General features: G+C 48.3%; 1 protein-coding gene across 1 annotated transcript; it reads left to right on the top strand.

The window, feature by feature from the left end:
* The first annotated feature begins 39 nt into the window (after positions 1–39).
* DSTN (destrin, actin depolymerizing factor) lies at positions 40–12,529 on the top strand. The gene is made up of 4 exons (XM_074899611.1): positions 40–184; positions 9,183–9,490; positions 9,732–9,808; positions 11,106–12,529. The coding sequence occupies exons 1-4, from the start codon at positions 182–184 to the stop codon at positions 11,213–11,215; spliced, it is 498 nt and encodes a 165-aa protein (XP_074755712.1). The 5' UTR covers positions 40–181; the 3' UTR covers positions 11,216–12,529.
* The last annotated feature ends 3,970 nt before the right edge of the window (positions 12,530–16,499 follow it).

Here is a 16,499-nt window from a genome sequence, read left to right as displayed (position 1 = left end):
CTCCCACCATAGCAACCGCTTCCTCCTCCGGGCACGGCGGCCGTGACGTCGGCAGCGTTTCCGCCCGGCTCGCGCCCTCGCCGCTTCCCGTCCTGCTGCCGGAGCCCGCGCCGCGCCCAGCACCGAGGGGAGCAGCCGCTGCCGCACCGCGCTCCGCCGCCCGCCGCGCCCCGCCGTCACCATGGTAGGGAGCCGGGCCCGCCGGGGGAGCGGGGGGCGCGGGCCGTTAGGCTTCTCCCCTCCCCCCCTCCGCCGCCTTCGTCCCTGGGGAAATGGGGGAGGGGGGCGGTCGGTACCGCCCGCCGCAGCCCGGCCTGCGCTCTGGCTGGCGCTGTGCTCGGCGGCGTGACAGCAGGGCGCCCCCCCTTCCCTTCTGCCTCCCTCCTCCCGGTCCTTTCCGTTCGCCTTTGAACTTGGGGCGGCGGATCCGTTCTCCTCCCTTCCCCCCCTCCCCCGCCCCCATCTCGCCATGAGGCGGCGGAAGGTTACTCCCCCCCCCGTGAGGCGATGGAACTGTCCTCTCCCCTTCGTCCCCCCCCCGTCGGGCGATGGTACGTCCCGCGCCGTACATTGGCGCTAGGGGCAGGCGCGTCCATTCCGCCGGGGTGGGGGGGGGGGGGGGGGAGATGAGGAGAGCGAGTGAGGCGGGAAGAGCCGGAGGCGGGGGGGACACGGCGGCGGCCGCCGCGGGGCGATGCGCGGCCCCTCCCCGTGCCGCAGGGCGCGGCCGTGGGGGGGAGGGGAGGGGCGGTGGCTCACCCCCCCGCCACCCGCGCCAGGGGTTGCGCGGGGGGTAGGTCGCAGCCTGGCAGAAAGGCCGCGGGGGGGGGGGGGGGGCGGGGGGTGGTTGGTGGGAGCCCCCCCGAGGGCCATGGGGTTGTCCCGCTCGGGAGGAAGCGCGGCTTCAGCCGCATCCGCCCCGACGGCCGGCCCCGGGAGGGAGCCATCTTCCCCAAAGCCGAGGGGGTTCGGGCCTGGCCTAGAAAACGGCGGCGGCTCCTAGGCGGAGCGGGGCGGCTGAGGCGAGCCCCGTTCTCCCGCCAGCCAGGGCCCTGCTCCGCCGTCCCCGGTGCGCAGCCTCTCGGGGCCAGGCCGCCCTTAATCGGGTCCGGCTAGAGTCAGCAGTCCTGGTAGACAAAAGGGGGGAAGCAAAACCGACGGAAGGAAAACGCTAGTCGCAATAAACACGTTTTTGCAGCCGTTGCTCAAAGGAGCTTAAATTTTAAGGTACTCGCCGAAGCGCTTCAGAGGTTTCTGGTTTGCTTCTCTGCTCAGAGAAGATACAATGCTGGAAACGCCGTATCTAAGATAAAACGTTGGAAACAGAGGAAGCGTAGAAATTATTAAGCGTCCACGCTGACTTGACCGTTTTCTCTGGCTTTCATAAAAAATGCCTTTTGTAAATGGGGTGGTGGCATAGACCACACAGCTATTATGCTTCGTGGTGGTTCTTTTTTTGGGGATTTGCCTACACTAAAAGTTTGCATCCCTGTTTAACTCGGGCGACTGAGACTGACAAATTCCTCATTGAATTATTCACTCATACAGTTTTAACTGCTGTCCTGCTTTTGCTTGAGTCATGCACAAACATGTGTCCAGCAACGAACATCTGTGTGTTTTGATGCACTTGCCTATGTTATTTTATTTGCCTTTAGTAGAGGGGCTACATATTGACATCTTCCCATGGTATTTACCATTAGCTTCTTGAATGTGTGGTATATCCAGTAAATAAAACTTTTAGCCTGTATAGACCCGGCAGACAGGATGTGCTACTAATCCCGCTGCTTCCTATAACACCCGAGTTAAAGCATCTGTGGCTGGTCTGCAGTGTGGAGTAGAGCTAATGGGAGTTACAGATGAAGCTGCTAAAAGTCTGACGAGACTTGCAGCTCTTGTTTAAAATAGGCTTGTCTGAACAAGCTAGCTACCACCTCTGCAGTACGCAAACCTAGTTTAGAATGACTACTCAGCGTGTCAGGCTTCATCTTCCTTTGGAACCAGAGAATTCCCCAGTTAGTCAAAACTAGTATTTCACATAGTCATCTCCTTTTTGGAACAGGGTCTGTGCTGGCTCTTTTAAGATGCTTTCCAGTTGCTGCAAATGAACTTGCTTTTGGGCAAAGAGTGTAGGCCTTCTGGCGGAGTACAGTAATGCCAGCAGGAGGGCATCATTTGGTATCAAAAGAGCATTGGATTTTCTGCTTTTGTGTCTTGCCACAAGGTTCAGTTTCTTTGCTACTGGATTAAATGAGTCCATGGTCTTTGGACGACCGTGCAAATTATTTTTCTTGGTTGTTAGTCAATGCTGTTCCCAAATCTGTGTAATTACAAGGTACGTATGCCTCATATACAAGATGACAGCCTCATGACAATTGGTAGTGTGGGTGTCTGGCATGTTCCTACTTGCCTTGTCAGAATATCGCTATCAAGAGGCTCCTGCTGGGAGCAAGGGCTGACCTAAGCGATCTCATGCGGGAGAGCCTGCAGACAGCCAGAACTTGCATGTAAAGCTGTGCAGAGCCTTTTGCTCGCCTGACTGTTGAGCATTCACAGCCATCTCCAGGAAGGAAGGATACCTCGGTAACGAGTATCTGGGATTGCCCAGAGCAGGCCTTCCAAGCCTGTTTTTAAGGGTGAGGTTTAAGCTTTAGGTTGCTGTAGGTGCCTGGAGGGCCACAAGAAAATTCTTACAGACACTTGGGCTTATAATAGCTTATTTCTGTGCTGAATGTGTTTCTAAGAAGCTTTACTTTCTTCAGAGTCCTGTTGCATACCAGCTTACACCTGCATTACCTTAAAAACATGCATTTAAACACAGGAATGGCTACTATTCAACTTCTGCCTTGCTACTGGCTACCATAGTTCCTGTTTTTCAGCCACGTTGCTGGGATTGCCTTTTGGGGGTCTTGCTTGTTCTACCTACCTTGATAATTGTTCTAGGAGTAACTTAATGGAAGTTTGGGAGAAGGTGATGATTTCCTCTTTGGCTGAAAGCTGAGAAAGTGACCTCCAGGAATTCAGGGGAGACTTTTTTCTGCTGCTTTTTAAAAAAATAATTGCTTTCTTGTCTCTCCTTGTCTAGTTGATAATCTTTCTTATTGGCGGGGGGGGGGGGGGGGGGGGGGGGCGGAAGCTGAAAAGAGTTTTGATTCCTTCCCCCACACCTTCCTCCCCAAAAAAGAGACCAAATAATGCAAAATAAAAAACTTGAGTCTAGCTGGCACAATCTGCCTACAAGTGATATGCAAATAAGTCTGTACTTCTTGCTGGTTTATGGTGTGCAAATAATGGCCTCTTACACAACAGCAGTAAAAAGGCAGTTATGTTTCCTATCATGCTTCAGATCTGAATTGAAGCTTTGGACTTTCAGATGCACAGGCTGCCTGGTATAAATGGAGGTGTCTGGCAGGCAGTAGGTAGCAGAGGACATGGGCCTATTGGGACTTGGGGAGTCACTGGTGTTCCCACATTGGTACTGATCTTTGGGATAAAGTTAAACTAGACATTCCATGTATTACCTCCTTTCCTACTCAGTAAAGTGGAGGTGGTAATATCAGATGTTTTTTCTTGAGTGCTCAAATACCATATTAAAAGCAAAGCATATTTAAGATCCTTGTATTCTTAGCTACCCACATTTTTAGTCAGCTTGTCGGCCATAGCTGACACTTTTTTTCAGAGGCCTGATTTGGCAAAATTTCCCTCTGTTAGTTGCAGCCGGGCTATGTGACCCTCCCTTTCTGTGAGGAAAGCACCTCACAGCACAACTAACTTGGCTTAGTTTTTCCCTTCAAGGTCTTGGTGCTGATGATGTCCCAGGGTATTGTGTGGCAGTGTAAGGGACAGTTTTGTGAAGGCAGCTATCCCAGAACAGTTGGGTGGTAATAGGTTTAATTGAAAAAGTATTTGTCACAGAGATGTACTGTGACACATTACTGAGTCAGATGGAAATGCCACATGGTTACACAGGCAGTTCTGGCAGTGGAAGGGGATTTTGAAGGTAGATAGGAGGGATGGTTTTCCAAGCATAGGGGAAACAAGGCGTCTGCCGAAGAAATGGAGAACAAATACATGGCAGTAATGTGTCTAGCAAACATGGGAGTATGGTGTTTGCCGGGGTTGTTATCTGCCCCTGCTGGGGTCTTTATCTTGCCATGCGGGCTCAGGAACGACACAACACCAATATGATGATCAGATCGAACCCTTTATTCTCTGATTCTGGTTACGTTTATAGTACTCTAAGTTCTGTACACGCACTTATCTGTCCTCTAATAGGCTACATGCTATCTACACGCACTGTCCATGCGCTTTTACAAGAGTTTGCATCGGTTAATTGTATTTATGTATATTAAAGCCCAAAACTTCATTATCCCATATCTTGCTTTGTTCAAACTGGTATGCTTTTGCTGACCACAGCTATTTCTGCTTTTGCTGACCACACGTGTTCATTCTTTTGCTATCTGTACAGCTACTCCTTCTTTTGCTAGCTTTGCCTTCGGCCTTGAATCCACCTGTCTCCATTAACTCCTGTCTAATGCAGCCCAGACTCCTACAGGTGTTCTCAGATCTGCCTTTGCAATTAAACAAGGCATAATTTAATAAGTTTGTTTAAAGTCTTCTTGGCGGGCTTACAGCTGAGGAGGGAACAGAGACTTTTCTTAGGTACAATATTTTAAATATTCAAGAAAAGTACTGCAGTTCACAGAGCTGCCTAATAAAAGAGAAGGCAAATTTCATTGTGTCCAAGTTGTGTTTCAATGCAGGCTTGCTACAAATCCAGTTTATCAGGCATCTGGCATATGTCTCTCTCCTGAAGTGGCTTTTTGTATATGGGGATTTTCTTGAGAAAGCTTTGGATTATTCTTCAGTCTTCCCCTGTTTAGATTAAATTTCAGTTGTAGATACTTGCCGGTAGAGGCAAAATGTTGGAAGCTATTAGTGGAGGCAGCTGGGGACGGCTCTTGCAGTTGGAAGCATGCTAGACAGAAGGCTCTCTCTTTGGGCTGCCCTGTGTAGGGACGGCATTCTGCTCTCACAAGACTTCTGCAGTGCTTTGCACTTAAGGCAGGAACGATGGCTTTGTGTAGGGAATAAGAGCTGCTGTGTTACTGCAGCGCATGCTGACAAGGCATTTAATGCAACCAATTACCTCATGTGCCCACAGCAGTCTATGTGAAAATACAATGAGGGTACTGGTGGAAGTGCTCCAGAATAATGTACATGGCAACACTGGCCACAAGACATGCCTCCTTTGCAGTAGTTGCATGAAGGTACTAGGGAGAACTCTTTTGCCGATTCCCTCAGACCAACTTACTCTGTCCATTCTTGCCTGAATATGCTGTACTGGCATTGTTTTCCCATCTGATATTTATAGGTGGCTTGCCTCCTTGCTGCTGCCTTGTTTCAGGGAGGTTAACCAGCCCTGCAGTTAAGGTCCTTGATACCTACAGAAACTGGCTGGCTACTTGAATGTAGTCTTTTCCCCGCAGTTGCATCCCGAGAATTGTTTTAAGTTGGTGTTGCCTGTGTTACAGGGTTGATCTGTCGCCCATAACAAAATGTCACCAGCTGATGGTCACATATCCGAAAAGTACCTGCCACACATACTGCTCAGTGAACAGCTACCCACGTACCAGTCCAGGGTTGGGTAACAGCTTTCATACTGAAAAAGGTACAGAACCAGGCTAGCTGGTGTAGCCCTGCAGCGTTCAAGCCAGAATGCACAAAATAATGATGAATGTGCTGTACTGAATCCTCTGAGCAGAGCGATATTGGGCCAAAGAGAGAAAATCCAGGCTAACAAATAAATGTTTATTCTGTCATTACTGGCAGGGTGGAAGCTTCTCACCCGCTATTCTGCGCAAATCAGCAGAGACAGGGTTAAAATGTTGATTGAGGACATGTATTTAAGAGTGTGGCATTTCTCCTTGTTCCAGTGCTCTTAACAGTCATCCTGTTGCTGCTCGGCACAGGATGGTTGCAACTACCTTACAACAAAAGCTGCCAAGGATTTTGTGGTGTTTTTTGTGTTTGTTTTTTTTTTCTCTAAGTATGTTTATGAAGACAGTTGTGGCTGGTGCAAGCCCAGGGTTGAAGAGGGAGTCCTACACTTAGAAAAGTAGATCTTCTTTTTGCACCAGGAATTTATGGGTTCATTTCAATCCATACTGTGACACAGCCATAGGGTTTTCTCAGATGGAACAAATCTGCATTGTCCCTATCAATATAATGGCTCCTAACGTCAGCCTGTGTGATGAATCCAGGGGTTGTACATACAGCAGCTGTGAAAAGTGAGTAGCACCAGCTACTAACAGCCTTTTGCTTTGGAAAGCTAAGAAATAAAGTTCTTACTACTGTCCCTTCAGCTTCTGGTCAGTCCTAGTTATCAGCTGCAGTTTAACAGTGAATTTTGAGTTTCCAGACTAAATGCTCTCAACATTTTTGGAATCTGAACTGACTTGCCAGCAGTGCTCAGTTTCTTTATAAGGAAACAACTTCTCTCCCGACTTGGAGACATGTTTCTGGCTGTGCAGTAGCACAAGCATATGCTCTTGACTGCACAGTTTGCATCAACCTGCAACTCCACTGTTGCTGTTTGCTTCTGGTGCTCTGCTCCGCATTAACCTCTTCTTTCAAAGTTAACTTCTTGGCAGTGGGAGTTGGTGCAGGGGAATTAGTTGTTGTGGTCTTGGTGCAAACATTGAGAATTGATGAAAAGTAAAGCTAGGTGACATGAACCGCTTTTATGCGATTACTAGACTTGTTCCCATGCTAGTTCAGGCTTTCTGAGCATTTTCTACTTGGAATTTTGATATTTTTTTTTTTTTTTTTTTTTTGGCTAAAGGCTGAGTCTTAACACCTGTTGTCAGCTACTGAGGTGCCATTAGTTAGAAGACAAACCTGAGGAGGAAAAAAAAAGGTTGTCTTGAGTTCACTGTGGGTTTGTCCTTAGTGAATGATGCAATAGTTCTAGTCACTGCACTGTTTGCTTTATTAGGGCAACCTTTATTAGAGTTTTCCCAAAGAGCTCTTGCCTACACCAGCCAGAGGGACAGGAGGAGAAAGACCTGTATTCCTCATTAGTTCTCAGTCACACACTAACAAAGTGCAGTCTCTCCATATGGAGGAGGTGACAGAGGAATGAGTCACTTCAAGTCGATGTTTGCACTTTTGCTTGAATTTATCCTGGAATAGGCTTTCTCCACTTAGTTTTCTTGCCTTATTGGAGATACGCAGAAGGGTGGCTGCCTGCCAGGCAGCTGAGGCACAATGACTTACTCCCTATCCCAAAGTAAGTACAAGAGTTCCTGGATATATTACCCCTAACGGACAACCATGCATTGTAAATCTTGAGGGAGGTTCCCTTGTCTATGAGTAAACCCCAAAAGAGTGCTGTTCTCCATGCTAGGGAAAGCTGCTGTCTCGGATTCGCTGCTGTATGAGATTGCCCTGGCTTTGCATGACCAGCACTTGGGAATCTAGATGGCCAGACTCCATGGCAATAGGTTCTGCCAGCTGTGCCACCTCTCTTCAACTGGGTTGGCAAAGCTATACCAGCCACAGTTACAGAAGGAAGGATGTTGGTAGAAAAAGGAGGATCTGGGCTCATCTGAGGTCCTGTGTGGTAGGCATTAGTCAAGGCTTTAAAAAAACTGCACTTAAAGTAGTTGTCTGATCAATAACTATCTCTCAAGGACAGCCTGTTTGAAAGCTAGCACTAAGCAGTTCCCCTTCATCACTGAGCTCCCTGGTTTTGCAGCAGAGCTCTGCTGTTTCTTTAGAACACTTCTACTCTGACAAGGTATGATGTCCCTCCCAAAATTAATCCATCAAGCACATATTTTGGGGCTGAGCTTAAGGAAAAACAAAATGAAGAACAACCTATAGTCTTTTTCAGTTGGTGTATCTCACATAATGCTTTACCTGACTTTAGGACTGCTGACTGTGCTTGTAACAGTGATGTGTGTTGGTTTACACAGAGGGAGGAGAGTGATTTTCCTCCTGAGATATGAGCTGCCATATCTGAGGATGTCATTTGTATTTGGAAGCCCAAAAAACAGTGGGGAAAGAAGCAGTATTTGAAAGGAATCTCACTGTTTACACTGCATACAGTGTGTTGGACAGGCTTCAACTTGGTCTTTACTACTCTAGCCATGATGTCCTTCCAGCAGTGTCCGCTGGCCACTATGGCTTCTCGTATTTGCTATTGCACAGCTGCTTTTAAGCTCTCTGACTTTGCTGCAATCTGAGAACTAAACTCAGATACAAATGCTTCTACCCTGCCACGTCTTTTTTTTTTTTTTTTTCTTCATTCCCAAAAAAGCAGCAGGCTGAAAATGCAGTTCAGCCTCTTGTCGTTTTTGCTAGGTCTTGTCCTCTTTATTCTGTGCAGCTGACTTTAACATTAGATTGGTAATACTGCATTTGTACTTTCTATTACAGCTAGCACAGGGGGATACCACAAAGTAACTAGAATTTCCCATCAGACTTCAAGGGGGGGGGGGGTGGGGGGTGGGTGGTGGAAAGGCCTGCAGCTTGCTTTAAAAACTGATGAGAGGAACTGTTGGGAAGTAAACACAGACTTGCAAGCTCTTCCTTTAAAAGACTGAATTCAGAGCAACTTCTGAAAGTTGGCTTGTTCAGCTAAAAACGGTACCACTATAGTCCCAGTACTCCACTGTGTCTCTCTTGATCTCTAAATGAAATCCATGTGACAAGCATGGAATTTGGCCATGTTTTACCTCTGTTCCTAAAGCTTCTAGCAAGCATGCTAGAAACGGCTAGGAAACTTTGAACAGAAGATCCTTGATTGTCTAGGCAGCCTGAAATGGGTAATGAAATTAAGCTGCTGAAATGCCAAAGGATCTGCCGCAACTAAATCTCAGAGGACAAGGAGTGGACATGAGTGTAAAACTACCCCAAAACATTGTTCTAATGTAAGTAGGATTGTGCCTTCTTCAGAATAGTTTTGGTTTGGCAGCTGGCTGTGGGCAGCATCAAGACTCCAGATTCTTTCCTTGGCCTGGAAAATGAGGGCCTGCAGCCTTTTCTGACGAGACTCTCGGGCCACTGGTGACAGTTCCCAGTATTGCTTGTCTTCTAGCCTCAGCTTTAAAGCAGCGTAGTAATGAAGTTGTGAAAATCTGCAGTGTTAGCCCTAAAGGTCTTTGCCCTTGTCTTCGCAGGCATCTGGAGTACAAGTTGCCGATGAGGTATGCCGTATCTTCTATGACATGAAAGTACGGAAGTGCTCTACGCCTGAGGAAATTAAGAAGAGGAAGAAGGCTGTCATCTTCTGCCTCAGTCCAGACAAAAAGTGCATTATTGTGGAAGAAGGCAAAGAGATTCTGGTGGGAGATGTCGGTGTAACAGTTACCGACCCTTTCAAGCACTTTGTGCAGATGCTTCCTGAGAAGGATTGCCGTTATGCCTTGTATGATGCAAGCTTTGAGACCAAGGAATCCAAAAAAGAAGAGCTGATGTTTTTCTTGTGGTAAGCCGTCTTCCCAACTCGCTCATTCCTAACGTGCAGTCCGAGCACTGCAGGTGAGGTCTCTTGAGCATTTGTATTGCCCAGGCTGGCAAGGTGGCAAGCTTATAGTGAGCTGGGCAGCCTAATGCCTGTATTCTGAGCCATGAGACATTTCACTCGTTCATATGTGGTAGGATAATGTTTCTGTCTGTGCTGGATAGTAAATGTCCCTAATTGCACTCTTTTTGGTGTATCCCACTAGGGCACCAGAACAAGCACCTCTCAAAAGTAAGATGATCTACGCAAGCTCCAAGGATGCAATCAAAAAGAAGTTTCAAGGTATGTAATGCAGCTAACGCTCCTAGCTGTGCCATGCCCCTAAAATGCTTATGCAGCAAGGCTTAACTGTTGGCTAATTGGTTTGGGGTGGTTTTTTGAGATGCTAGTGAGAGATGAGAACTTCACAGGTGAAATGCCCTGTGACAGAGCTAAAATGAGCTCTGGCTAAAACTTATACCGTCTGACTGAATTTGAGGCACTAGAACTGTGCTGAGGACAAGAGCAGGTTTAGCAGTGTGTGACACTAGCTGTACTGTACAGAGCAGCACATCTGCACCTTACAGGCTGCAAAATGGTAGATTTATAACACAGAGCTGTTTTTTTGTGGAGCTGCCTCTGTGGCAGAGGAATTTCAGCCCTGTGTCTGTTGAAATATGCAACCTCATAAACTTCCTGTGCTGTATTAGTAGTAATTAACGATTCACTTGATTTAGAGATGCAGTTGTGATTACTCATTTCAAAAGGCATTGCATCTCCCAAGTGGAGAAGTGAAGTTCTGTTCGGCCTGTCAGGCACCATTAACCAAGGAGTAAACACCTTGCTGCAGCATTCAGAAATTTCATGATAAGTCGGTCATTACGATGGCTGGTAGCCAGATAGCACTGCCCCCTCTTCAGTTTCTCATGCTGCGCTGGGCCAAAGTCTTGCAGCGTGCAAGACTGACACGATCGTTCTGCGGCAGTGCCAGCCTTCACAGGACAACTCACTACTAGTGGATTGGAACTAGCCAGGGAAACTGTTGTGTACTGCACATGTGGAAGCTGAAAAAAGAAATTGTGAAGAAATTCTTCTTTTCTCTATGTAAGACAGGCTTGGCTTGGGTTGGGCTGGACTCCCTGCCCTCAAAAACAAATTAACCACTGTTGATTCCTTAGACCGACAAAGTCATTCTGGTCTCTGGGATTCTCACTCTGATTCTTTCACCCACCTCTCCAGAGCCAGGGGGAGCTGAGTCAGCCATCTTAGTGTGCTTGTGTGTAGCTCCCTCACCTGCCATATCCAGGGTAGCACTAGAAAAGAAAGTTACACTTGTGAGAGAGCCTGAAATGAAAATGCTAACAGTCTGAGCACTGAGCTAGTGAAAACTTTCTCCCCGATACTCTATGTTGATATTTGGTGTGTAGCCAGATGTTTCCTGTGACATACCAGGGGAAAACCATCCAAATGTCTGAGCTAAGGCAGGACTTAACTGCTTGAGTGACTGGATTGCCTCTTCTAATATTACTACCAAGTATGTTTCTTTGATTACGAGCATGTTGAAATACTGCATTATTGAGTGTTTTGCCTCTTTTTTTAGGCATAAAGCATGAATGCCAAGCAAATGGGCCAGAGGACCTCAACCGAGCTTGCATTGCTGAGAAGCTAGGAGGCTCCCTAGTTGTAGCTTTTGAAGGAAGTCCTGTGTAGATGTCATACAGTGCCACAACTCTACAAGCATTCCATGTTTTAATATATCAGTTATGTAAAGCAACCATTCTAGGCAAGGGTTTCACTAACTGTAGGGAAGCTGTCTTGTAGAATAAAGTAGATTTTGGAGATGTAGCTCGTATGTACAAATGACCCTAAATAAATCAAATCTAAGGATTTATCTTGGTGTATTAATATTTGCATTGGTTGTCCAGCCCAATACTGTCCCCAATGGATTAACACTAAAGGTTTCCAAAAATTTTGGTCCAATGCAGCAGTGTATCATGGGATGAAAGGGTGGGGGAGGTGAGAACAATCTGGTTCCTGTTCTTACTTTTCTAAATTGTAACAAGCAAAATTCAGTCAGTCTTTTTGAGGCTACTGGCCAAAATTGCCAAACTCAGACTTTTCCCCTGTAACTGTTTAATACAAAACTTAAAACCTGTAGTTAAAGTTAGGCTAAAGCAACCCGTTGGCACCAAAACTGGGTTAAATTCTTAATGCTTGCAGTTGCAGAGCAGTACTAATAAAGACTAATTCCGAAGTTAAATAGAAAGTAGACACACTTCTCTGGAGAAATAGTCCTAATCCACTCTCTTGTAAACTCACAGTGCAGTAATAATATTTAAAAGTTCACTTGTTCTGTAGGTTCAATTTTCTTGTTATGAAGTGTCTTGAGGTCTCTTCCAGCCTGAGTGATTCTATAAAAATTGCTTTTCTGTTGACATAGTTTAACTTAGAACTACCTTAGTTTCTCTTAATACACACTAGTGGATCAGATGCTTCTGAGGCTTTAACAAATGCAGATTCTTACATCAGAGCTCTCCAGTTATGGGTAGTATGGTGAGAAAGAACCACACTTTAAAAAGTGGTATTCTCAGCCCAAGTCATTGGTCACTTGGTCCATTTGTCCATAATTACTATTGATTTAACTTGGAACCAATCAGCCTGACTAATACGGCTTGATCTGGGCTTTTTGTCTGTTAGCTTCTTTAATTCTGTAGAAATGCATGGAAATATCACCTAGAAAGTTTGACCTGAAATGCCTTTTGTATGGGGGGGGGGGGGGGGTAGAGAACATTCCTGTGCCAGCTACAGAGATCTTAAAAGCTTCCATGTTTCACCAGTGGTTGATTAAAGCTGTTTCCTTTGTGTAATGTGTACATGGGAGTTGCATAGAGTTTTCCTGTATGTCTGTAGAGAAAAAGAGAAAAAAAAAAAAAACAAAACCCTTAGCCTCCAGTGCGTTACTGTGATATGTTCTGTGTGTGCCAAATTCAAATAGCCTAAATAAATGGGGTTTCCCTCCCCTGGGTCAGTGACTGATTCCTCTCCAGCTCGGGATTAGCCCTCCTCCAGTGGGGTGGGTGCTGCTGGCTGAGCAAGCCAGTGCTCCGCCTAAGCTGGGCACTCAGGGAGCTGGTACACCTTCTGCAGCTGCTGTCCTGTGCTGCTCACGGGGAGAAAGGAGGGGGGCAAACAGGCTGGAAGGAAGAGAGGGAGTTGGGGGAGTGGGGGGGAAGTGGGTGCATCTGTCTGCAAAGCGTGCTGCCCTCCCTGGCCCTGCACCTCCCTCCCAGCTGAGTGACCGCCAGCCTGCTGCAGGCTCAAGCTCCCTAGCAGCACCTCAGCTCTGCCTTTTGGGCTTCAGACCCACATTCCCATGGGTTGGGAAGCTTCCTGGGAAACATCTCATATTTGCAGTCTGAGCAGGAGGAGCCCAGCACCTGTCAGTTATTTTGTGCTGCTTTCCCTGTAAGAACTGAGGAAGCTCTGTCTGGCCAGTCTGATGAAGTCCAGGCAGTTACAGGCTGCCCCTTCCTCTGTGAGCTCTTGCCAGATGTGCAGGGACAGAAAGCTGTACTGTCCCTGCAGCTCCTTGACAGAGCAGTGTGCTGTGCTGGTTTATCTGTGGGGCCGGGGAAATAATGGTCCATTACCTAACTCAGCACATGCCCTCTCTGGCCATGCCACATGGTTAAAACCTTTAATTAAAGGCAGGCATTGACTGCTTGCTCTAACTTGGCACCCAGATGGGTCACAGGGTTGGGAGCACAAGGTTTTCTGATGCAAAGAGATCCATCAGAGCAAAGCTTTCTGCTTCTGCGAAAAGCAAACCAGCCTGGCTTCTGCTGAGGCTTTTTGACTGTGTTTCAGTCAACTCTGAGTTTGCCCGAGCAGATAATCATCCTCATAAACATCTCCTTCTTGCCTATGTGTCTGCAGTACTTACTGGGTCTCTGTCCAAAGTCCAGGCTGAGATAAGGAAACTGGAGTGACACAGTGGGAGTGGTGCTGCCTGACAAACAAAGGGAACTCCCAGCCAAGATCCAGCTGATAACTAGCACCTCCAGACTGCAGACATCTTCGAAGAGATATCCAGCCCAGGTGGCTTCCTTGTGGGCTTCTGCCTGTGATTTCCTTCCTTGGTCAGAAAAGGGAGCAGGAGACCCTGCAAAGGGGGAAGGATGTCAGATCTGAAAGGTAGGAGGGCAGTTCCCACAATATGAAAGCCCTCAAATCAGGGTACAGAGTGCCTTAGTCCCAGGACTTTGAGGGATGAGAGGTCTGACGTGCCACTTCAGGCCTTGGCTGGGTGTGGTTCCACAGTTTAAGCTGGTCTAAGAGGCTTTTAGCTGCTTTTAGGACCCTCATAGCAAGTCCCGAGACAGTATACTGGCCTATCAGGAAGAGCACTGCACTCCAGGGCTGACAGTAATTCAACCTTTAGAGCTATAATGCGTCAGGCTTGGCCACATCATGGAGTTAGTGGGCCAAACTTCACCTCCCAAGGTGGTTTGTCCTGCAGTTGGAGGGGATGAAAAGCATGAGAAGATGTTTGTTCATGTGACTTTCAAACCCTTTCAGTTAAGGTTTCTCCCAAATCACTGAGACCTTCTGAAAAGGCAAGGGAACTGGGGAGAGATGTGAGGAGTAAGCACTCCTCTAGCTTGGCCAGTTGCTGGGGAGAGAAATTACTTTCTAATAGGACTACACAAAGAAGAAAAAAGTGAAGGGGTTCAGGTGGTGGACACAACTCAGAGCCACGGAAGCTCAGCAGGACCGCAAGCCCAGTTAGTGCAGCTTGGCTGCAGCAAGAGCAGAGCTGCTAGAAACCTTTTCAAGTCCATGTGCAAGCAAGGGTTTGCCTAAAGCCATTTTTGTCCATTACACTGGAGAGAAGGTGGGGATAGGAGATGGAGACTGGTAATTCAAGCTGAGCATGAGCAGCAGATGGTGTGAACATAATTTAGCTGCTCCAACAAAGATGAACTTGAGGGTCTAAGCTGTGGCTTGATAATGCCATGCACCCAGGCTGAAAGGTAACTCCAGCCATGGCTGAGATCAGCAGAAGGATCCAGTGTTCCCATCCAAAATCACCCCAGCTGGGTGATTGCTTGATCTTTATCAATAAAGTACCTGCCTGCAGCACCCAAGTGGGCAGCATGGCTTGCCTGGAGGTAAAGAGATAACCCTCAGCATGTTGTCAGATCTTTCCAGCTGGGAGAGCAGGGGCTGGCCAATCCTCAGCCCTGCATGCTGGTGGGCAAGGCCTGGGTTTCTTCTAGCCCCTCAGGACGTCCTTCTGCTTCCACCAGGGTGCCATGGGAGGAAAAAAATCCCAGCGGCACCACTCCAGGTATTGAAAATAAAGCAAAACATCTTTCCCTGAAGAGACGTGTTTTAAGCTTTGCTTAAAAAGATCAGCCCTTCTCTTTCTTCCTAAAACAGCCAGCTTGGAAACGTGTCCCCCCACACTGGGAACCTGAATCTGCTTTTGGATGGATTTTGGGGCCCCGTCAGAGGCCACCTGCCCCGTAGCACGCTTAGGACATGACCCACCCTCCTTGTGTTGGGGGCTTTGTTACTGTTTGTGTGTTAGTGCCTGGGTATCTTATTATCTGCTCTGTATTGCACAAGAGCTCACAATAAAGGAAATGGTTGTTGCAAAAGAAAAAAAACTGAAAAACCGACAGATTGCATCACTTTACTGCACCTGCTGCTCTGGGGCCTTTCCTATTGGTGGCTCTCTGGGGGTGATGGCCACCCTGATACCCCCAGCAGCTCACTCCGGCCTATGGGCTGGGTGGGGTTTTTTTTTCAATCGTAAAATCCAGGCGTTCCCTCACTTTTGGAGAGCTTCAGCGCCAAAAGGTGACAGGCCAGGCGTGCTGCTTTGCGGCGAGAGGCGGTGCTGACAGCACTGAGGTTGCTGGTGGTCCTTAGTTCGTGAGGTCCTCCCCGTGCATCACAAAGCCCGGAAAGAGAAACCAAAGGCTGTTGGTGGCTGCTGGGCAAAGGTCTGCTCACCGCCAGTTTGTCCCACCATTGCGGGGAGACAGACCTGCCAGAGCCTGGGGCACTGCAGGATCTGCCATGGGGGAGGGGGCAGCAGCCGGCCCTGTGATGAGTGTGTGGGGTCTCAGCTGCCATGTGAGAGGCTGGGGCTCTTGCTCTATCAGCTCCCATCCTGCGAGGAACTGCAGGCAGGAGCTGGCAGGGAGCGATGTCACCAAGCCACCCACCAAATCGTGGGGTGGGGGATGGAGGGGGATGTCCCTCTTCCTCGCGGTTCAGCACAACCCCCCCCCACCCCCCAAAGGTGCTCAGCCCCTTTCTGCAGCGAGTGTTGGTGGGCTCGGCCCTGACATGTGCCCCAACTTCTGGGTGCAGCAGCCCTTGCTCAGCTGCAGTCAGCAAAGCCCCAGCCATTGCCAGATGAAAGATTCCTGGGGAGAAGGAGTCCTTTCCGTGCCTGGTCAAAGCTGGGTCACACACCCCCTGCCCCCTAACACCCCCCCAGTGTTATTTGCACATGCCATCTCCATCACAGCCCCAAAAGACACAGTGCTGAGAGGGGTGGGTGGGGGCAGGACACATGTCCACCCAGTCATGCCTGTGGGGAGTCTCTGTTTAATACAGAGGTTGAGAGTGACTTCCCCAGGAACAAAATGGAAGCAGGTCTGTCCCTCATCCCCCTTCCTGGCCTTGGCTCTTCACACACCCCAGAGGGACCAAACGCTCTGCTCTGGGGGCCTTCCCCCCCCCCCCCCCAAAATCCCACTGATGTCAGCACCAGGCTCAGCAGCTTTATTGTGGGGAGACAGGCACCGAGCTGTCACGTGGCCTCTGCCATTTCCTAAGAAACCAGCTTGGGAAAAAAAAAAGGGAAAAAAAGAAAAAGGGGGGGGGGGAAGATGAAAAAAAACTAAAAAGGAAAGCCACAAGAAGGGGAGAGCAGAGGGCTGGAGAGCCCAGCAGTGACCAAGGACCACCACCACGC

This window comes from Athene noctua, chromosome 1 (assembly GCF_965140245.1).
Source record: "Athene noctua chromosome 1, bAthNoc1.hap1.1, whole genome shotgun sequence".
Taxonomy (NCBI): domain Eukaryota; kingdom Metazoa; phylum Chordata; class Aves; order Strigiformes; family Strigidae; genus Athene; species Athene noctua.
The sequence above is the reverse complement of the archived record's forward strand: the minus strand, read 5'-3'. Positions and strand labels throughout refer to the sequence as shown.

Coding starts and splice junctions, on each gene's coding strand:
- DSTN (XM_074899611.1), top strand. Junction 9,491..9,731: donor GAGCTGATGTTTTTCTTGTG/GTAAGCCGTCTT, acceptor GTATCCCACTAG/GGCACCAGAACAAGCACCTC. Junction 9,809..11,105: donor AATCAAAAAGAAGTTTCAAG/GTATGTAATGCA, acceptor CTCTTTTTTTAG/GCATAAAGCATGAATGCCAA.